This window comes from Talpa europaea, assembly GCF_964194135.1.
Source record: "Talpa europaea genome assembly, chromosome: X".
NCBI classification, from domain to species: domain Eukaryota; kingdom Metazoa; phylum Chordata; class Mammalia; order Eulipotyphla; family Talpidae; genus Talpa; species Talpa europaea.
Genome location: NC_140081.1, coordinates 95069641 through 95091629, shown reverse-complemented (window position 1 = coordinate 95091629; position 21989 = coordinate 95069641). Strand labels below are relative to the sequence as shown.

Here is a 21989-nt window from a genome sequence, read left to right as displayed (position 1 = left end):
GCTAGGGTCCTGTGACCTCGTAGCCTCTGTGTCCTCTGCTGACGCTGTCACCTGCGGCCTTGTTCCTGGGTGGAGCCTGGTTGTGGGCCTGGTCCCTGCCATTGGTGCTGCCAACTGGAACAAGCCTCGTTCTCTCCCAGGCACCGGGCTAGGGCTGCCCTCGATTTTCAGCATCATGCCCATCATTGGCACGGTCACAGAGCAGATGGGAAGGGGCAGGTCTGGGCAAGCTGATGAGGTAGACACTCACCTGTCCCCAGACCAGCTCCCCAACACCAACAAACAGGCACCAGAGCCACTGCTCCGTGGACAGAGGGGAGCAGCTGAAGGGTTTGCCGCCGAACTGGACAATGACGATCTGCACAGGAGGGTAGAGGGGGTTGGGTCCACCGGCAGGCCCCAGTCAGGCCCGTCCACTCCCTCCCTGGGGGCCCCGCCCCTGCCAGCCCAGCTGCCTTCAGAGAAGTGTCCTTGTGGGCTCAGCGGGGTGTCGCACCTCCACCTCTGCTCACTCACGGTTCTGTGCCTGCCCGCCTGAGGTGCTGGACAGCCCATGACAGGCCTGAGTCACCTGGCGTGGGCCTCCTGGTCCCTTGTCACCCCTTCCTGGTGAGGAACCTGACTTCAGGGTGAGCTTCTCAAATACAGAGCGACCTACCCCTTACCCTCACCTCCAGGCCACTGTGCCCTGCCCTAGTCACCCAGGGCCAGGTCCCAGATAGGTGGGGACACTCTAAGACCCAGAACCCTAAGTCATTCCCACCTGCGTGTCCTTAGCCACTGGGTGCTTCCTTGCCATGGCTCCCCAAACCCCTCTGGCTCCTGACTGAGCTGCAGCAGGACGGGTCCCTCCTGAGAGAAGTGTCAGGGACAGACTTTCCAGACTGTTGGCCTCACTATACCTCACACTTTCTGTTAACAGCCCCTATTTTCCAATGCCCAGCCCCTCCTGGAGACCTGAGCTGTGGCAGGCAGCGCCATGGTGTCAACACTGCACACAGAGTGCGCAGAAGCGCCTTCTACAGTTACGCTGGCCTCACACGGAGGAGCGGAGGGCTAGAAACAGGGTCTGTGGGAAGAGTCTGCTGAGGGGGCCGAGAGTGGGGCCCCGGCCCTACCTGGATGGCGAAGGTGCCCAGCACGATGGTGCAGAAGATGGGGTTGCTGAAGATGCCGTGGAAGACGTTGCGCTCGCCGTGGATCTTGCGGGCGTTGATCTCGTTGAAGAGCTGCATCATGACGAAGGTGTTGAAGATGATGGTGTAGTGCTCGGAGGGTGGCGAGTGCAGGGGCGCGTTCCGCCCGCTGTCGATGTCGAAGAAGAGCTCCCCTGCAAGCCGAGCGGTGCGTGAGGGGGCCGTGCCCTGGGTGCAGGCGTCCCCCAGCAGCCCTGATCCCGCGGTGACATGAGTGTGAGGGGACAAACTCAAGCTCACAGCCAAGGCCAAGGCAGCCATACCCCAAACCCTGAGGGCAGGAATGAAGAAGTTATGACTGAATGTTCTGAACCTTCTTTGCCTCAGACCCGTGGCGCAGGGTTTGTCATTGGCCTGCAGGGGCAGGGTGCGCAGCTGGGCGAGGCGTCTGCTCTCGAGAAATCACAGGCCCTCCAGACACTGCCGCCTGGCAGCCCCCACACTCCCGTGCGTTAGCAGACACCACACTGCGCGGGAAGCTGCTCAGCCTCACCAGGCCCACACCGCGTGGCGCAGGTCACAGACACTGGCCGGCACCCCAGGTAAGGGAGAGAGGCTGCCGGCAGGGGAAAGAGACAAATTTGCCCCCCATGTAAATAAAGGGGTCTGCTCAGTGGTGCCAACACGGGTCCTAGGGGAAAACCGCCTCTGGAGAGGGCTTTCAGGAAGCGGCTGGGCGTGGGTGTCTCCAGGGGTCTGGCCTCCACGGCTACCTGGAGCTCCGTGCTTTGCTTCTGGGCTTCCCAGCTCCGCCCCCACCCCGCCTGCGCGCCCCCATGACGCCTGCGCCCACAGCCACCTGCACCCAAAGCTGCTCTTGCACGCTTTTTGCCTCATGAGCCTGGGTCACCTCTAGTCCCCCTCCCCATCCTGTCCTGGTCCTGCCTCTTGTACAGCTCACAATGGTGCTCTCTGGTCACTGCCCCCCGAGAAACACTTGTGGACTGAGTGGCAGACAGGGTGAGGGTTTCGGGGCCGCTGTGGCCTCAACATTCCCAAGGCTCGCGACACCCAGTGGGGCAGACACAGAGATGGACAGCAGGGAGGTGATGGCTGGGGAGCCTCCTGGGAAATGTGCTATCTGGGGGGCCGGTCCGTCCCGCCCCTCCCCCCCCCACAGAGTGGGAAGCTGGGTCCCGGGGCGGCCTACCCACGAAGAGCAGCGTGAAGATGATCGTGAGCTGGTAGACGGCGTGGCCCAGGATGTTCTTCATCATGGTCCGGGAGATCAGGGGCTTGTCCCGGCCGTATGGCTTCCGAAGCAGCAGCGACTCGGTGGGCGGCTCCGTGGCCAGGGCCAGAGAGGCAAACGTGTCCATGATCAAGTTCACCCACAACATCTGTACCGCTTTGAGAGGAGAGTCCTGTGAAGGGAGGCAGTCACCTCAACAAGGGGCAGAGACCGAGTCCACAGAGACAGAGGTGGTCCTTCATGACACTGTGGACATGTGGAGAGAACCATGGTTCGTGCACCCTGGGTGAGGCACTTGGCGGCTGGGCGTTTGATCGGAACAGAACCATCTGCAGCAAAGCAAACGGCTCTGTGGACCTCAGCCTGTCGCCGTGGGAGGCTGGCCCAGCCGCCTTGCTCTCACTTTGGGGTCCAGGCTGGGAAACCACTACTTCCAGCTGGCCCCTGCATCATGGGAGGGAGGGCCCAGAGGGTCTGGGGCGAGGTGGTCTCCAGTGCCCACCTGAGTGATGCAGGCGCCCGTGAAGGCCACGATCACGGCCACCACGTTGACCGTCAGCTGGAACTGTAGGAACTTGGAGATGCTGTCATAGACGTTGCGACCCCACATCACGGCCTTGACGATGCTGGTGAAGTTGTCATCGGTCAGGATGATGTCGGAAGCCTCCTTGGCCACGTCGGTCCCTGCGATGCCCTGGAGGACACACTCAGTGTCCATGGGGCTCCTGCCCCAGTCTCCCTTGACACCCAGCTCACCTGGGTCGGTTCCTTTCCAAAGCCCGCCCCCCCCACACCCCTGCTCCCCCACAGGAAATAGCTCTCAGCAGCAAGTTGCCTCCTGGGAGGGATGGGGCTGGGCTTTGCTCATGAACTAGAGGCTCCCCCGCTTGTGCCACACAGCGCCAGCCAGCCTTCTGTCTGTCCCATCCTAGCCTGCGAGGGCAGCTATGAAGGGGCCCCTGTGCCCCTCGCCCACACTGGAAGGGCTGCATCTTTGCTGCTCACAGCCCCTAGCACAGGGATGGCAGTGGGCGCGCAAGGCCGCACAGTCTCTCTGCTGCCTGAGGCTGGGCGTGTGAGCCGCTGGCCAGTGCAGTCAGCTCAGTTTTCTGCACGCCCTGAGCTTGGGCTTGGTCCCCCTCGGGGGTTCTGGGTTCCAGGGAGGGCTGGAGTACAGCTCTGCAGTCTGCCACCAAACCAGTGCAGTGCAGGGCACACCTTCTGGTAGGTGGGGAGGCTGGCCAAGCACGGCCCCCTGTAGAAGGTTGTAGTGCGAGGGCACAGGGCTCAAGAGTCCCTGGACAGTGCCCAGCAGACCGCTCTGCTCAGCTGGGTCAGGGTTTCAGTAGCAGCAGGACAGAAGCACAGAGGCAAAGACGACTTGGTGACACTGCTCAGCCTGCCGGGGGTGGGGCCTGCTTCCCTGGCGAGGTGGCCACACGCCGACGAGCCCATTCTGCCAGCCCTTGGCACTGCAGCCGGGCCTCACTGTCATGTCACTTAGCCTCATGCCACAGCTGTCTAAACACCAAGGCCCCGACTTGGGGAGCCTGCACAGCCTGTGCAGCCTCCGAGCTGGCTGCGCCCTCTAGTGCACGACACCTGCCGCCCGTACCATGGCGAAGCCCACGTCGGCCTTCTTGAGGGCTGGCCCGTCATTGGTGCCATCCCCGGTCACAGCCACCACCTGCCGCTGCTCGCCCGTGGTGCTGTCGATGATGCCTGCGCAGAGCAGAGCCCACGTCACCTGCGTGGCCCGGCCGGGGGGCTGGAGGGGCGTGGGCTCTGGCCACCCTTTGGAAGCACATCCCCTGAGGCACCTGTCTCCCTCCCCTGCCCAGGGTCTGAGCACGTGATTGGGTAAATGTCTCTTCTTCTGGGCCTCAGTTTCCCCCTTGTCATGACAAGAGAGCAGCCTCCACTGGATCCTCCGTTTGTATTATTAGCCCAGAGAAGAGGCGGGGACAGCTCTGGTATGCCAGCCTCTCAAGGGTGTCTCTGCCCACACGCCCCATGAGAAAACTGAGGTCCAGGAAGAAGCAAGTGTCTAATGGCAAGACGTCTACAGCAAGGAGCCGAGTCCTGGGCAGGCTGCAGGCCCCTGTTGTGAGCTTCGCTTTGGGTATCTGGGGGTAGACACTACGCAGGGGCAACCCACGTCTTGCCACCTTGCCAAAAGGTGGGGCAGAGGCGAGCAAGCTTAATTACCTTTGACCAGAGTGTGCTTGTCAGTGGGAGATGATCGGGCAAGCACCCTCAGCTTGGGCCACACCTTATCCAGGCGCTCCTGCTCTATCTGGGAGGGAAGCACACGTTGCTGCAGAGCCGGGCCCAGGCAGGCCACAAGCCAGAGGCCTCGCGGGGAAGCCGGGGCGGCAGGGCAGCGGGCGGGGCCGTACCTCGCCCTTCTCATTTCGGATCCGCCGGTTGAACTCCTTCCCCTCCAAACACAGGAAGTCCTCCCCGGGCTGGATGATGCCACACTTGGCTGCGATGGCCCGGGCCGTGTTGATGTTGTCCCCGGTCACCATGCGGACAGTGATGCCAGCACGCTGGCACTTGCGGATCGCTTCGGGGACCTGGGGGAGAGCAGAGGCCCATGCTGCACCCAGATCTGCAAGCCCCCTGGGTTTCAGCAAAGCCAGAGGGAGAAAGGCCAGTTGCGCTGCCACCGCCAGCACCTCCCTTTCCCTGTGCCGCGCCTTGGGGAGCAGGGACGGGGACTGATGATGACCCAGACCCAGGCCCTGATACCAGGAGCAATGGTGGGAGAAGCCACCTGGAAGCTGATGCTGAGAAGGTGGCTGTGGGAATCGCCTCGTTCTGTCACCCTGTTTTCTGGCGGCAGAGCCAGGCCTCGGCCCGCTTGCCGGGCTGGATGGCGGTGGCTGTTGGTGAGCTTGTCCCTTCGGCCCCTGGCTTAGGGGGCCGTTGACTTAGGGCGGGTTCCTGGCACTCAGCAGCTGTGGCCAAGCTCTAGGCTCTTCTCTCACTTGTCAAAAAAGGAGGCTCTTCCCTCCTCACCCCTCCCTTTTTTTTTTTTTTTTTTTTTTTTACGATATAAACCTACGACTCTTTCCTCAGGAAAGAATCTTCTTCTTTGAGCTGTAGGTTTACATGACCAGCTTTCCTCACTCCTTGTGAGAAGAGCAGAACCTCGCTCTGCTTAGGTAGCGCCTTCTGCTTTCAAATACTACCCGAGGTTCCAGAGAGAGGGAGGAGAGGTCAGCTTCGCACTGCGTGCCCAAGACGCTGCAGGGTCAAGGCCGGCAAGGCAGTGGCAGCCTGCCCAGGGGTGGCAGGACAGGTCCCCAAAGAATGGGGAGATGGCGCCTGGGGGTTGGGAGCACAGAGGAGGCTCAGAGCTCTGGGCTTGGAGTGAGGTCAGGCCTGGGACCCCAGCAAGGGGTGCAGTCTGGGGCAACTGGCCCCCTGCCCTGTCCATGCTTCCAGCGCCACCCCCCCCACCCCCCTGTGGCTCCCAGCGAGCCCCAATGGGCTGAGACCAAAGCCCTGGGGATGGGACTGAGCCCCGCGGGCACCCTCGTGAGCACACCCGGTGCCCTGTCCCCGCGGCCACGCCTGGGAGCCTGCGACAGGAGGGGCGCTGGGAGCCGGGCGCGGCAGTGGGAGGCCCCAGGGGCGCGGGCCAGGTCGGGTGCGGGTGGGGCGGAACCGGGCTCTCTGGTGCGCCCGTGGTCCCTGGGGCTGCGGGGGGTGGCCGTGGTCTCAGTCAGGGAGAGCGGGTGTGAGAAGAGGGGCGGGGACCTAGCTCGAGGGCCCCCGCTTCAGGCTGAGAGCGGGGCCATGACCCCTGCCCAGAAGGCTGGGACCCTGGAAAGGAGTTTGCAGGCTACGCCCCCGGGGTGCACCTCCTTGCTCCCAGCCTCATGGCATTTTTTGCTCTTTGGGGGTCACGGGGTGCTGTTAATGAACTGTAGGGCCACACTCCCCTGTGCACACAAGCTCTCCCGTCCCTGGAGCACCTGGGCGCCACTGCTCTGCCGCCACCAAGTGGTCACGACGAGCCTGAGTAGGGAGGAGGCCGAGGACCTGGCCTCTGGGACCTCCTGGGGAGCCGCCCAGGCCCACATCTTTGTCTGGAGGGTGCAACGTGAGAGGGCAAGGCGGTCAGGTGCGCCAGGAGGGTCTGAGGCAGGGCGTGGTGGTCATGGCCCCGAGGACTGGGTGGGTCCCCCTTCCCACGCTTCCCCGCGCCCCACCACTCTGGCAGGAGGTGTGTGTGGGCTGGGAAGGCGGGACACAGGGGTGACGCTCTCCTGGTGATTCTGTCCAAGGCCCTGCCGCGGGGCTGCCCCCGCCCGCCCCGGCAGCCAGGCCGCGCGGAGAAAGGGCGGCTACCTCCGGCCGCACGGGATCCTCGATGCCCACGACGGCGATGCAGGTGAGGTCGCCCACGACCTCGTTCTCGTTGTCCCAGTCGGGCTCCTGCGCGGCCGGGAAGTCCCGGTAGGCGATGCAGATGGTGCGCAGCCCGTCGCAGGCCATGGGCTCGATGACCTTCTTCACCATGTCGTCCCTGTCCCGAGGGCGGAAGCCACGGAGCTCGCCGTTGCTGTTTAAGATGTTGGTGCACCTGGGCGGGGCGGAAAAGAGGACCCGCCTCGGCGGAGGCCCCATCCAACAGCAGAGGGGGTTCTGCACGAGGGAGGAGCTGGGCTGGTGTGGGGCCTCCCCCACAAGGCATGTTCTCCCCAGAGCCCCGGAATGTGACCTCATTTAGAAATAAGGTCATGGCAAATGTTAGATGCGGCCACACTGGATGGGGGTAGGTCCCACCGCAACGGCCGGGGTCCTACAAAGACAGACGAGGACACACAGGTGCAGGGAGAGAGCCACGGGACGTGCAGCAGAGACGCGCCCGTGTGGCATGTCTACAAGCTCGGGAGCACCTAGGCTGCTGGAGAGACATGGAGGGCTCGCCCTAGAGGCTGCAGAGTAAGCCAGGTCCTGGCCACACCCCAAGTTGGTACTTCTGGCCTCCAGCACTGGGAGAAGCAGATCCGTGTAGCGCTGAGGCCTTGGGTCCACAGGGCCTCGTCCCAGCAGCCCCAGGACCTGGAATGCTGGGCCCGTGCGGGTTAGGAGTGCTCGGGCTCCCTGTGTTGCCTGGAGGAGCCAGGGCAGACACAGCGCTTACCGCAGCTGCATGCAGACTCAGTGGGAGTTGAGGTCCATCACTCTTGCCCCATTGGGCTTTGGGGTTACGGAGCAGCAAAAAGCAAACGCCAGGATCAATCAGTTGTGACCAGGGTAGGGAAATGACAAGACAGCAACCACAGTCTGAGCTTGCACGACACCTATTGGCCCTGGAAGCTTCTCAGGGGCTTGGGTGGGAGGGCCTGGCAGGACTCTGGTGCAGAAGAGACTAAGGGCCCCGTGAGGAAGGGAGGAAGGAGAAGCTGTGGAAGCCAGGATGGGGGGATGGGAATGAACATTGCAGAAGCTGCCTGGACCCTGTCTTCGTGTGGCCTCACCTATTGCCAGCAGGTCCCCACTCCTGCTGTCTTCTGCTTACAGGGGACACCGAGGCTTGGGGTGGTAGAGACACTCGCCCCTGCTTGTACAACCAGCAAAGGGCAGATATGGCGATGGGGTCCAGACCCCAGCTTCAGAAATTGGGCTTCCACCCATGGTACCTGCCTGGGAAGACACCCAGAAAGAGGGGGGCTCCAAGTCCAGCTGCCACATGGCTGTGTGGGTGAGGCAGTGGAGTTTGGGGGAGAGCATTCTGATGGGGCAGCCATGTGCAGAGGCCAGAGGACGGCCAGGTGGGGGCGCATTGGGGGCAGAGGAGGTCCTGGATGTCCTGAGAGGACTGGGTCCTGGAGGTGCAGGTTGGCTGCGACCGGGTTCGAGGTAGTCAGGTGGTGGCTTGGCAGGCGGCTCTGGGCCAGCTGGCCTCCGACTGCCGCCCATGGGGGCTGCAACTGAGCCCACACGGCCTGGGGGCCTGGGACAGCAGGTAAAGCAGCCTGCTCCCCGCCTTTCCTAACGGTTTCTGTGAGAGACTTGTCCCCCCACGCCCTCTTGTTCAGCCACTTGAAGTGGCAGATCAGTGGCCTTGGGTCTGTTGACGTGGCTGCGGCCTTCACCATGGTCAAATGGACCGTGACATCTCCCAGCAACAGAAGAAACAAGACACGGGTGAAAAATATTGATGAGGAGAGTGAAGAGACACACGCGCAGATGGCACAGGACAAGTAGGTTAGCGCGGAGATGGTGAAGGACTTGAAGGAGGGGTGCAGGCGTATCAGACCATGGGAATCACGGGCACCCCGAGCCCCGCCTTGCGCTGCGTATCGCTGAGGACAAGAAGCCAGGGCCCTCCTGGAGAGTGGGGGTGACATGGACTGCACCCCAGGAAAACGGTCTGACAATTTCTTGAAAGGATCAACACGGACTTCCCAGGGGACCTGGCCACCCCTCCCCCCCAGGAAGACCCCCCAAGAGAATGGGAAGGTCAGCGACAGATGACATGGGCACACCAGGCTTCTGCCAGCTCGGGAGACAGGGGCGTCCCCCCAAGCGCTGGGCTGTGCTCGGCCCTGAAGGGAAGGGAGCCCGGCTCTGCCCCCAGCGGGGCGTGCGACACAGCCCAGTGAAAGGAGCCGCAGGTGTCGTGCGGGCTGCGGGCCGTGCAAGAGGCCAAGGCGGAGCTCAGAGAGCAGCGCGCTGGACGGGCAGTCTTTGCGGGCTGACAGCCGAGTTCTGGAACAGGCCGGGGGCTGGAGTGCCCCACTGCGTGCACTCAAGGCTCCCCCGAACTGCCTGCCGCAAAGTGCTCGCAAGGGCTCACCTCCGCCCTCCGGCGCACAAGCAGTGTCGAGGCCCGCTCACCAGCCCGCCTGCCCGCCTGCCCGCCTGCCCGCCGGCCTGTGGCCTGTGGCCTGTGGCCTGCCTGCCCGCGCCGCTCACTTTTTCAGCAGGATCTCCGAGGCGCCCTTGCTGAAGAGGCGGAAGCCGCCGTCCGTGCGGATGACCGTGCTCATGGACTTGCGCACCGAGTTGAAGGTGTACACCTTGTGCAGCCTGTCCTCGGGCACCTGCTCCCGCAGCGGCTGGAAGTCCCGCTTCAGGTCCAGCACGAAGCCCAGCAGCGCGCACTCCGTCTTGTTGCCCACTTGGCGCGGGAGCCCGCCTTCCTTCTCTGGAGGCTGCGGGTGAGAGAAGCAGCCTGGCCCCGGGCCCCCTCCACCCACACGGCCCCCGCACTCTAGCCTGGCCTCTGCTCCTCAGTCTTTAGGGTGTGGGTGGCAGGGAGCAGACACCCTGCTGACCAGACAGCTGCCAGGTTTCGAACCCTTCACTGGGCTCAGAAGGGGCTTGGCACACAGCCAGGACAGCTGCGCTGAGGCCGGGGTGACTGGCAGCCCAGAACGCATCATAGTTCTGCCCGAAAATTCCCGAGAGGCCCGCTGCACTCCCTCGTGCCCTCCCTGGGGCCTGCCCCCCACCGGCGCCGGCTGGCTCACTAGTATTTTGGTGGTGTAGGCACTGTTGATGGAGATGGCATGGACCAGGAGGTCGAGGATCTTGGGGGTCAGGGCGCTGGGGGCGGGAATCTCTTTGTAGTGGGTGTCCCCGAGGTACGACTGGACCACGGTCATGCGGTTGGTGGTCAGCGTCCCCGTCTTGTCCGAGCAGATGGCCGTGGCATTGCCCATGGTCTCGCAGGCGTCCAGGTGGCGCACCAGGTTGTTGTCCTTCATCATTTTCTGGATGGGCAGACGGGGCTTGGGGAGCCAGCTGTCCCGGGGTTGGCTCGCAGGGGCGGGGGCAGCCCGAGCAGCTCTCCGGGGGGTGCTGACAGCTCAGAGGGGCCTCGATCCTGACCGGGCTGACAGCAGAGCCTGTAGGCCGCTCACCAGACAGGCTGAGCACACACTCACCCCAGGCATCTCCCCTGCCCACAGTTGCTCCCTCTTTTGTTACTTGCTGACTCCGAAGCTCCCTCCCTACCCCCAAAGCCCTGTCTCCTGGTGTCTTTGGCTCTCTCCTGATCCCCTCCGTGGCCAGTTGCACCTGCACCATTCTGCCCCCACCCTCACCCCGCAGAGGCCAAGCCTCAGGTCCGGCCCACCGCTGCCATCTGCTTTCCAGCATCTGCTGCCGGAAACTGGTGGGGCCCTCAGTGCAGACAGACCAGCAGAGCTGCCCTCTGAATCCCTGCTCAGCCTCTGCTCTTCCTGAGCGACCCCAGCCTCTTCCGTCCTCACGGTGAGCTCACCCGGAACTGGGTGTGCACCCTAGTGCCAAGGGATTGTCATCCCTGCGGGACTGTCATCATTACCTTGACTGAATAGGCTAAGGAGATGGTGACAGCCAGGGGCAGGCCCTCGGGGACAGCCACGACCAGCACCGTGACCCCGATGATGAAGAACTTCACGAAGTACTGCACGTAGACGGGCGTGCACTCGGCCAGCCACACCCGGCCGTCAACGACGAAGGTCTCGATCACGAAGTAAAGGACCAGGATGATGACAGTGATGGCGGACATCACCAGCCCTGCCCAGCCACCAGGCGCCATGGAGGCCGCACAGGGCAGGGGCAGAAAGAGGTGGTGAAAGGGGCGAGGCAGAGAGAGAACAAGAGGGAAAGCGAGGTAAGACCGTCGCAGACAGCGCTTTCAGCAGGGGGTTGCGGTCCTTGCTCACCAGAGGGGGCTGAGCCAGGTCCTGATGGCCATCACCACCCTCGGCTTGTCCCCTGCCACCTCGCCAGTACCGCCGGCCACTCACTGCCCACACCCCAACCCCCTGTGCTCCCTGCGCCGCGGCCGCCTCACCTGCCTTCCCGATCTGCACGGCCAGCTTGGTGAGCTTGCCCTGCAGCACCGACTTCTCCTTCTTGGGCGCGCTGGCTTTCTTCTTCTCCCGCTCCTCCGTCTCTCCACCCTCCGCACTCTTCAGGGGCTGCATTTCCATGGCAACTGCCCCATCCTGCTTCTTAGCTGCACACAGAGGAACCCCAAAACCCAGGTCAGGGCTGTGTGCCAGCTGGGGTACCAGCTACCAGGGAGAGACAGGCCATGCCACAGAGAGGAGACGGGTTCAGGGGCCTTCTCTGCTCTCTTGCCTCCCTCCTCTCTGGTCAGTCCCGCCCTCCCAAGGGCCGGCCTTGTGCTGGGTGGGACACAGACAGTTCTCTCAGGGCCTCGTTGGGGAAAGGACAGACGGACGCACAAGTGACACACAGACAGGGTGTGTCTTGGGCACACAGACAGGGTGGCTGGTCCTGGAACGCCCCAAACCTCAATACCTGACAGCAGAGGCTTGTGGCCCAAGGAACATTCCAGAGCCCAGAGCTGATTCATTGGCCCACTGTTGTCCAGCTACTTCCCCATGCCTCTCTCCACCTCGCTCCCCACTCAGGCAGCCCCCTCTCTCCCCGCTTGCGCTCCTCAGCCACTCCAGCCACAGCGGGTCAGCCCACACCTTTCTCTACCACTTCCGGCCCCTCTGCCCCCCAGGCGGGCCCTGTGTTCCTGTGCGCCCTGCCATGGCGGTGCCATGTCCTACACCTGCCTCCTTTACCTTTGCCGCCTCACAAGCCCCACAGTCTGCTGGGGTCTGCAACCGGACTGGTCCATGCCATCCCGTCAGTCACCACCCAGAGTGGTGCCCAGACTAGTGACTCCGCCGTTCCCTTGCCACCCTTGTCCCCACCCAAGGGGGCTCTTGGTGCTCCTGGCACCAGCTCTGGCGCCCCAGCCTCAGCACTGCCCTGTCTCAACACTGCCTGTCTCCTCCAGTCTGCCCACCACTCCCTTCTCCCCACCACGGCCCAGCACCACTCACCGACACAGCCACACAAGAGGCCGGGCCCAGCTGGGCACTCCTGCGCCATGCCCACAACTGCCACTCCCTGCCCCAGCTGGGAGCTCTGGCCATGGGGCTGTCTCCTTGGTCCCAGTGGTCTCCCAAACCCAGGGGCCTCCCAACTCCGTTTGCTGGTGTGACGCACAGCCCCCAGCTCCTGAGCTCAGCTTTCTGGACGGTGACCTATCCTGTGGGCTTTAGCTGCCTTTGGGCCCCCAGGGGCTGGGGCTGACCACTGCCAGCCCTTTCTGCCTGTGCAAGGCCACAGTGGACTTGGCCTGACCTGACTCTCCTGCTTGGGCTGCCATCAGCTGCTTCTCCTGCTTCCTGGGTCCTGCTGCCCGGCCCTCCGGCTGGCGCAACCCTACCCTGCAGGCTTTCAGGCTGAGGGGGGCCTGGGCTTCTGCCAACTCAAAGGCACAGAAGAGGGCAGCCGGTCTGGGAAAGGCCCAAGCTGGGTTAGACCTGGAGGGTCGCCGTCTCTGGGCTTCCGCTGTCCTACTCACCTGACCTCTGGGCACTGAGCCTGCCCAGTGGCGGCCCGTCCTCCCCCAACCCCACCCGCACCCGGAGCTCTGAGCACCCCATTACCTTTGGTCTGGCTACTCTCCATCGCCCCGTCCTGCTGCTTGCCTACAATGGAAGAGGAGCGACAGACACCAAGACTTGAGAACGTCCACATGGCCCTGGCACGCGCACACATAGGACAGCGGGCGGGGGAGCTCAGCGCGCAGTGTGGCCACCACAGGGGGAGGGGCCTTCTCCGTGCCCCAGGCTCCCCAGGTTCCCACACACACTCCACCACCTCCCTGCAAGCCAGGCCACCAGCACACTCTGGGTTTCCTGAGTGAGACTCCCAGCCGGCGCTCCGCTGGGCCTTGACCTCAGCCCTCCCGTGAAGCCTAAAGCCAGCCCTGGGCAGAGCCTGGGCCACGTGAGAGGTTTCTGGAAGGGCTGCCTTCCCAAGGTCAAGGTAAACAGCGCTGTCCCTCTTCTGGTCTCCAAAGCCAGGAAGGAAGGCAACTCTGGGAGGCCCAGGCCTGCCTGGCAGGCCCAGGGTCTCAACAGGCACAGGGACGGTGGCGGGGAGCACACCCTGGCTCTTCCTGCTTTGCTGCCATAGGGCGCAGGCGGGCCAGCTAATTGAGGTGATTTCCTCAGGCCGTACCTGCCCTGCTCTGGTCCACAGACGCGCCATCCGCAGCAGGAAGGGCCGTGCACTGGTCTGTCAGCCCTCACCCATAGTTCAGGTTGCCAGGGGTCCATGAACAGAGTGTGCCAGGCGGCTCCCAAGTAGCAGGGTTGCATGTGGGGGCCCCAGGGAGCAGGGAGAGGTCCCCTCTGGGGTGGAGAAAGGTGCAGGTCTGGCCCTCTCTGCCCAGGGATTCTGTGGGGGTGTGGAGTGGGGTTCAGAAGTGAAGGAGAGTCTGGGGGTAGAGGAACCCATAGAAATATGCTGGCAATTCAGCGCCAGGAAGGGACGTTGCAGGAAGCTCAGAGGATAGCCCTGAGGGGCAGGAGGCCCAGGGGGGGCCACAGAAGAGGAAAGGGAAAGAGGGCACCCCCAAAAGAAGCATGACATGGCCAAAGGCAAAAGACCAGGAGGGGGGCAGGGAGGGCAGCGAGCAGGGCAAGGGGGAGGCAACAGGGAGGTGCTGGCTTTGTGCCGAGGAGAAGGCGGTTCTGTGAGAGCGCTGCTCCCCACCAGGGCCTCCTTCGGGTTTTTCCTCCAGGAAGCTGACTGGTGGAAGTGTTCCCTACGTTTAGTAGCACAACGTGGGGGGTGCTGGAGTAAAGCAGGGCCTGGGACTGGAACGTGAGGTGGCAAGTTTTGTTAAGGATGACGAGGGCCGAGTCAGGAAGGACAGTGAGATGTAAGGGACTGAACAGTGCCCGGAATCCTGGGCAGCAAGGCACCGATGTGAGGGACCCCCTGCCACCCAGCCACTGGGCTATCACTAGGGGAGGGGTCGCCAGGCCAGGTGAGTTGGGCCACTGGGGTGAGAGGCCTAAGGTCCCTGCCCAGCCTCCCACTTGCCCACCTGTGGGCCCAGCGTGCTCACTGTGGACAGCCTGGGCTTGGCGGCAGGAGCAGAGGGTGGCCATGCAGGGAGGCTGGGACCAGGCTGGAGACAGGGCCTGAGCAGGCTTCTGGGCAGCAGAGGCTCGCATCAGGCAGTGGCCCTGCACATGGGACACTAGCACAGCCTTCTTCACTGACCTGCCCCTGTGTTCTGGAGCCAGGCTGACCCATCCCAGTGGCCTTGACTGACAGACATGAGGCTGGTGACTGGTACCCCCTGGTCCCCTGCCTAGCACTGTGTTAGCTCAGGGCTGGGGGGCAGGCTACCCCATATGTTCTCCCCACAGACACTTCCAGCTGGGCCCAGGTGGATCCTCTGAGGTGAGGAGCACTCTAGACAAAGCCACTTCCCACCTGGTTTGGCTGCAGGAGAGGTCTGAGGACAAAGCCAGGTCAAAGAACGGTGAGTCATGAGCAGCGTCATAAACTGAAAGGGGGCAAGGCAGGGGGGACACTGGGGGTAGCCCTGCGTTTTTGGAAGCTTGCGTTGCTGAGTGGAAAGGACATGCTCAGGCTTGGGGCTGGCATGAGGAAGCAGAGGGCGGCAGGGTGCCAGGGAGGCCAGCGTGGCTGCAGAGCCAGGGTCTCAGAAGGCCCCTTGGCACTGCCTCCCTTGGGATAACGGCCGCCATGTCACTCAGCTTCCTTTCACCTGGACGGCCCTTGTGGAGTTGGGGCCCTCGTTCTCCAGAGTCTTCCGTCTCTGGCTTCACGACCCACATCTCCTCATGACCTCACCATGGGGTTGAACACCCCCATAGGTGGGCATGAGGCACCACCAGCAGCATCCCAAGCTGGGGCGACCAGCCCCTCTCTGAGCCTGTCTCTTGCCCAGGCCAGGCGCTCTGTGCACCTTGGTGACACATACATCAGCAAGCCTGCAGGCCTAGGCCAGCCGAGGGATGGCATTGTGAACCACAACTGGAGGGTCTCCTGACCTGCCAGCTCCAGGTCAGAGACCCTGGAGAAAGACTTCCCGAAAAGGACGAAGAGAGGGTATGACCTCCCACCCCCTTAGCACTGTTCCCCCAGCGCCGAGGGCCATCTGGGCCCTGCCAGGAAGCAAGGGCTTGGCCTGTTACCTTTCTTCTCCTTCTTCTCCTCCTCCTCTCCGCCGGCTCCAAGCAAAGTAAAGATGATGCCTGTCTGGGAGTTCACACCAACGGCCGTCACCACCATTCTTCCGGAACCCTCCATGACATGAGTGCCTGGCACAGCAATACAAAGACCGAGGTAGAGGAGGTTGCCCCATCAGGTGGGAGGCATGCTCAGCCCTGCGGCCCAGCTCGGGGGTGGGGCGCTCACAGGCCTTTCTACTCCTTCTCACAGGGCCTTTGCCCCTGGGATGAGACTGCACTAAGTAAGAACCTTCTGGAAAGGGAACACCGCCCCCCACTGGCTCTTCTCGATGGTGTGGGATGTGGAAGAGCACAGTGCAATGCTGACCGAGAGCCAGCCTCACCTCTAGGGGCTTCCTGTTCAGGACACCAGGGCCCTGGGAGCATGGGGAGGGACCACGATGCCCCTGAGGCAAGAGCCACTCCCACCGAGCCTCCAGGCAGCCCTGCAGAGGCAGAGGCCTTCAGACTCCCGCCCCCGGAAGGATATTCCGGGAAGCCCTAGTTGAGGGAGAGTCTGCGCTGTCCCAGAGGGAGGTGGGGCTGCCGCCTGCCGGTGGGCGGCCGGGCCACACCTGAGAGCAGCATGGGGTCCTTGTCGGCAGACTTGCGCACGTGGTCGGACTCTCCGGTCAGGGAGCTCTCGTCGATCTTCAGGTCGTTGCCCTGAATGAGCACCCCGTCGGCCGGCAGCAGGTCCCCTAAGGCAGCAGGGCAGCCAGAGTGCAGGAGGTTCAGGCAGCCCCGCCCCGACACCTGACCAGGGAGGCCCCTATGGAAGTGGGGCCTTCTTCCTTTCTGGGGGGGTCACACCTACCCCTGGCCCCGGGGAAGCCCTCTGCAGGTGCCCCTGCTCTGGCTCTCTGACACCCTCCGAAACCCACCCTGGTGCTTGGCCTCCTGCCAGCCCCCACCTCTGGCCTCCAGAGGTCCCTGTGCTCCGGGCTGCCAGCTGGGGCCGTTGGTGAACATAGAATGGTGCCTGCAGCGTGCCAAGCTCAGTGGCCAGTTGAGAAGGGCCTGACCAGGGGGCCCCAGGAAAGCCCCCACCCCCTGGACCAGCGGCTGGCCTACCGGCCCCCCGGGAGGGGCAGTGACAGCACACGCACCATACTTGACCTGCGCGATGTCCCCCACGACCAGCGCGGCCACAGGGACTTGGAGGAGCTGCCCATTGCGGATGACCGTGAACTTCTGCTCCTGCTCGATGCGGCTCTGCAGGCCCCGGAACTGCTTCTCCTTGCTCCAGTCATTGAAGGCCGTGACCAGGACCACGCAGATGACGGAGAGAAGGATGGCGGCGCCTTCAATCCAGCCAGCCTCCGCCTCCCCTTCGTCTTCTGCGCCAGCTGACACATTCCCGCATGCTGTGCCCGAGGGCAGAAGGAAAGGGCAGAGGGGGCACGGCAGTCACGCTCACGCGGCAGGGCCTTCCTGCCGCCGGGGTGGGGGACAGTCTGTGACCCTCCCTCCTCTCCAATTCCACAGCTCCCCCACCCACAGATCCTGCCAGCCCCTCACCTTCACTCTCCTCTCCCGGAGGCGCGTAGAAAGAGAGGCCCAGGGAGACAATGGCGGCCACCTCCAGGATGATGAGGGTCACGTCCTGCAGCGCCTCCCACACCAGCTGCAGGAAGGTCTTGGGCTGCTTGGGAGGGATGAAGTTCTGCCCGTAGATCTGCCTGCGCTTCTCCAAGTCGTTGGCGTTGTCTGCCAGACCTGCGTGGCACCAGATGGAGGGCACAGGCCCAGGAGGCTTGGGAGAGGCCCCCGTGGCCCCACTCTGCTGCCCTGCTGGCCCGGCAGCCCATCGCTCCTGTGACCCCATGTGGCCTGGAGGTGGCCACTGCATGGGCCTGGGGCTGGAGCCTGCAGGCCCCAGGGGGTGTGTGTCCATGTGCGCGGCCCTCCGGCTGCCCAGACAGCGCGGGCCCCCAGTACAAGGAAGGGCCAGACCCTGCTCCCGACCCCCCTGGGAGGCCTAGGGAGGGTGCGGAACCGTCTGGTGGGAAGTTAGAGACAGGCGTGGCATCATGACAGCAAAGTGGGGGAGGGCTGGGTGTCATCCCCGGAGATGGGGTGGGGACAAGTGAGCATCCCACTCTCAGTTGGGCCCAGGTAGCTGAACCCCAAGAGGTTGTGAAGGGCCAGAGGTGCTTATCCAGTCCCCTCCAGGTTCCAGATGAGGAAACTGAAGCTGGGGCGGGTAAGGACCCTGGGCCTGTGTGTCCTCTCTGCTGCCCCGCTCCCTTGGCCCCGGCAAGGGTGACAGGCGCTTCACAGACATCGAGCCACCAAGAGGCCAATGTGGTGTCGGGACCTAGGAGAGGGCGGGCTCCAGCAGCGCAGGGACCAGCTCAGTCTTGCTCTCGCCGTTCAGCAAGGGCCTGGCGCCCAGGGCACCCAGGAGGTGCCAGGGAGGACCCCCAGACCCTGCCCTCAAGGCCACCCACTGCAGACAGCTGTCCCCTTCCTGAGACCTCCCCCGGAGCTGTGGTGGGGCACGGTAAAGGAGGGGACATCCCCCGCCGCCTCCCCCCACCCCGTGGGACTGGACCTGTGACAGTTGCTGAACGTCTACACGGCAACTTGAACGACACCCACAGCCACTCTGTCAAGGTCAGGGCCCCCTGAGAGAAGCCTGCCTACAGGGTGCCAGGGTCCTGGGACACCCCCACACCCTGAACAAGCTGCTGTTTGAGAGCCGGGAGGGAGGTGGCCAGGCCTGGGTGACCTCGGAATTAACACACAAACAGGGTCTGCCTCTAGACTCCTTGGCCCAGCTCTGAAGGTCCCAGAAGCTTCCATGTGGCTCTAGTACCCTTCAGGCCACCGGCCTTCTGAGCCCGGACACCCACTTGGCCACATTTCCCGAGGCCAGCAGATGGGTCCCGCCTTGAGCCTTCCATACTGTTTCCGGACAGGCCTGTCTGCCCCTCCAGGCCCATCCATACATGGCCCCCTGTGGTACAGCTGTTCCCCACTTTCTCTCATCTCTGCCCCCTGCCAGTGCCTGGCTTCACACTGACACCCAGTGGACAGAGAGCGCCCTGCGGCTCCCAGCCCCGGAGAGCTGCTGCGGATGGGGTTGCTGGCCCAATCTCTGGGGTGTTCATAGCATATTTGAGGAGAAACACAAGACAAGAATTAGCCCCCCTCCCTTGACAACTGGACAGCAAGAAGGCGAGAAGCGTGGCATAGAAGGAATTGGGTGGAAAGGAGGTGGGCTGCCCTGGGCAGGGAAGAGCTTCTGGGTCAGCCAGGGTGGGTCCCGTGGTGGAAGGCCTGACTAGAATGAATGCCCGCCCGGGACAGCCGTGGCCCTGTCTCACGCCAGGCGGTGACCACACGCTGTCCTCACCCCAGGAGAGCTGCAGCTGTCCCTGTCTTTCTCCTCCTGGCCTCAACATGCATGGCCCCACCTCAGCTCAAGTTTCTAGAAGCTGCATTTCCCCAGTTGGGTGTCTGGGAGAAGCTTAGGGCCTCCCCTTCTACGGGCAGGGGCCCAGCCAAGGGGCCCGCCCCTCTCTTGACTGAAGCCTGTGTCCTCGAGCTGTGGGATATATGAAAGGCAGGGTGAGCATGAGGGGGGCCCCTGAATCTGGAGCCTCCCAGCCACGCAGGGTCCCCACTGCCCCGCCTGTGGGGAAAGGCATTGACCTGGAACCTCCAGGGAGGACAGAGGCCCACCGCCCAGCCCGCAGGCTGCCAGGCACCTGACCCCATTCTCCCCAAGGAAAGTTGACCCTGGGGCCCCTCCTTGGGAGTTCTCTGCCTCCCTCTCCTCTCCCTCCCCCCTCCTCCCCTCCCCTAACCTCTCCCTTGGCCTTGGTTTGCCCTTAATGCTGCAGAAGCTCCTCCCTCCCTCACCCTAGACCTGCCTAGGCCTTGCTGCAGGCTGGGCTCCGACAGCTGCTGGCCCAAGCACCCCCAGGAAGGGTGGAAGGCAGCTGCAGCCCCTGTGCTGGCCTGCAGGCCCCCGAGTGGGGCCACGGTGCAGGGTGTGGGGGCAGGGGTTGGATGGTTGGCATGGACACCGATGGGCGCCCTGCCCAAAGCAGAGGCCAGATGCCACCAGAATTGGATTAGGACCCCATGGTGTGGCTCCGGTTAATCTACCCCTTCCTTTCCATGATCGCCGTGGAGGCCAGACAGGGAAGGGGTAGATCCAGAGTCCCCCAGAGGGCCTGCCACGGGGCTGGGCCTAAGACCCAGGCTCTCAGTTTATGGGCTCCTCTTGGATCTCTACAAAGGTCGAGCCCGTGGAAGTGCTGATGGCCAAAGACGAGTCCTCGACACGCCATGCCCTCCATGCCGGCTCCACAGCGCCACCCTGCTGGCATCTACAGCCTGCCCACCTTGCCAGGCGGGTGCATGGAGCCTGGGCCACAGCTAGGGCAGTCCCTCCCATGAGCTCAGGCTTCTGTGTCTGAGTAGGATGAGGGCTCTGGGTGAGAATTTGGGGCCAAGTCAGCAGGCACCAAGGGACCCCACACTTGCAGGGGGTGGTGGCTGTCACTCCTCTGGTGCCTGCAGTTCAAGGGCTCCCGGGTTGGCAACAGGAGGGGTAACCCTCCTGTCCTCATTCTTTGGGGTGCAGACCAGGCCTGTCCAACCCTACTGCTGTGGGCAGGCCACCCACATGAACACCTGCCCTTCTTCCGGCCCCCTCCACGGGCAGCAGTTGCGCTCCAGAGGCGGAATCGGGCCGCTTCCCAGGGGCCTTGACATTTTAAATATTTAACAAGGCCTGACAGGCAGGAAAGCGCTGCCGGCAGAAGCCCATCTGCTTCCTTTCATCTGGGAGCGGCCAGAGCGCTTGCGGCTAGATAGCCCTGCACCCCAGCCGCCCCAAGCCCCACGGGTGGGTGAGGAGGGTGGAGCGAGCCTTTGGTCCCGAGCCCAGCATCTTCCTGGCTGACATGCCGGCCAGGCCAGGCGCTCGCTCCAGAGCACCCAGCCAGAGCCCCGGGGCGGCTGGGGAGGCCCCTTACTTTGGCGGTGTTCCCAACCTGGCTGGTGGGCACGCTCACCCGGCCCTCAGGCCCGCGGCCTCCTGGGTGGGCTGTCTCCCTCATGCAGCCCACATGCCCCTCGCAGGCAGACGGGGCCAGGGAGCAGGAGATAAGGACTCGGCCAGGGCAGCGGGCCACGGGGGGCGTGGGTGGCGAAGGTGCCGAGGCAGAGCCACGGCCCCTGAGATGAACCGGCACTGGCCGGGAGCAGCCTGGCCACCAACCGGGTCGGCCCCAGGATCCCGCGAGGGAAGGGCCAACTCCTGGGGCCGGGGCTGAGCCTGGCTCCTGGGGGTCCCCGCCTCCTAGCAGACGCAACAGCCAGGACTGGGGAAGGCTGGTGCGCAATAGGGCCTTTGGAGCAGAGGGGCCACCCAAGGTGGCCTCTCGAGGACAGGGCCCCTGCAGCACACCTGCTGAGCCCGGCACCGTGTCCTCGGGCTTGTGCCTCCCCTCCGGATGCTGGGCGCCTGGCCCCATGGTTTCCAGGCCACACCTCCGTTCCCAGCGAGAGGTCCCCTGTCTCCTGAGCCTTGAGAGGCCTGCCCTGTGTGCCCCTTCTTCCTCTTCCTGTCCCCCTCAACTGGACATAGGGAACCCCAACATACGGGCAGGGACTGTCCCCTCCTCCTCTTCCATGTACCCCAGTTCTCAGGAACGCTGCTGAGGGTTGTGTTCACCATCTCTGTTCCTCTATTTCTACTTTGTCGAAAGAGGAGATGGGAGAGGGGCGTCCGTGTCTGGAGGTGTGGACGCTGCAGGCCGCTCAGAGGCCATGCTGCTCGCTGGGTGTGGCTCTTGCTCCAGGGCAAACGGCTGCCCTGGAGGACCGCAGTCAGGGTCAAGAGCCCCTCCAGGAAGAGCTGAGTGGTGTGCAGTGCCCCGCTGCGGGGAGGGGGTATCTTCTAAAGGCCGCGGGAGGCGCTGGGCCCAGGGCGCGAGGCCCGGCTGGCTGACTTACCCTCCGTGGGCGACGTTCTCAGCCTCCTGCAGAGCCCGCCAACATCCCCATAGGCTTCCTGGACCTTCTGCAGCGCCTCAGCCCCTCGGAGCTCCATGAGGGAACGCAGCTCAGCCAGCGTGCACCCGAAGCCGCCGGCATGCGGGGCCTCCCGTTGTGGCTGAGGCTTGGGGTGGAACTCGATGGAGCTGTTGGCCATGTCGCCCATCCTGCCTCCCGGACTCTGTCCTGGCTCAGCCTCAGTTAGGGGCAGGTGGCCACCTGAGGTCCCAGTGTCGAGGTGGGATGCGGCAGTGGTGGGAGAGGGGAAGCAGCCAAGGGCAGACACCTGGGGAGAAGGTGAAAAGAAGCCAGGGGCACAGTTGAGGCGAAACCAAAGTCTGCTCTTCTAGAAGCTTCTCTGTAAATCTGTCCTCAGTTGGGCCTTGACTCACTGAATACCAAAGTCACCTCCCAGCTTGGGCCACCTGCCAGGCTGTCTCCCCAGCCCTGCCCACGGAGAGCGTCCCAACCCCAGGGGCTTGCCCAGGTAGGGTGGGAGGAGGCGGCAGCGCCTTCTGCCAAGGACCCTGCCACTGGCAG

General features: G+C 63.9%; 1 protein-coding gene across 5 annotated transcripts in view; it reads right to left on the bottom strand.

Annotated features, from left to right (window-relative positions):
• Positions 1-21615, bottom strand: part of ATP2B3 (ATPase plasma membrane Ca2+ transporting 3) — a gene marked incomplete at both ends in the record, with an annotated part of 37747 nt that extends 16132 nt beyond the window's left edge. For 2 of the 5 annotated variants that reach the window (XM_084258415.1, XM_084258416.1), the window contains 18 exons: positions 251-358; positions 1119-1330; positions 2347-2560; positions 2891-3082; positions 4004-4110; positions 4597-4684; positions 4788-4967; positions 6751-6985; positions 9328-9566; positions 9885-10127; positions 10703-10917; positions 11198-11362; positions 12822-12863; positions 15396-15521; positions 16007-16132; positions 16541-16798; positions 16953-17150; positions 21408-21615. In XM_084258415.1, the coding sequence (XP_084114541.1) occupies positions 251-358; positions 1119-1330; positions 2347-2560; positions 2891-3082; positions 4004-4110; positions 4597-4684; positions 4788-4967; positions 6751-6985; positions 9328-9566; positions 9885-10127; positions 10703-10917; positions 11198-11362; positions 12822-12863; positions 15396-15521; positions 16007-16132; positions 16541-16798; positions 16953-17150; positions 21408-21615 (3156 nt within the window). Of the gene's footprint in view, positions 1-250; positions 359-1118; positions 1331-2346; positions 2561-2890; positions 3083-4003; positions 4111-4596; positions 4685-4787; positions 4968-6750; positions 6986-9327; positions 9567-9884; positions 10128-10702; positions 10918-11197; positions 11398-12821; positions 12864-15334; positions 15522-16006; positions 16133-16540; positions 16799-16952; positions 17151-21407 lie in introns of all 5 variants that reach the window. The other 3 variants (XM_084258414.1, XM_084258417.1, XM_084258418.1) reach the window with 3 other exon arrangements.
• Between the last annotated feature and the right edge of the window lie 374 nt (positions 21616-21989).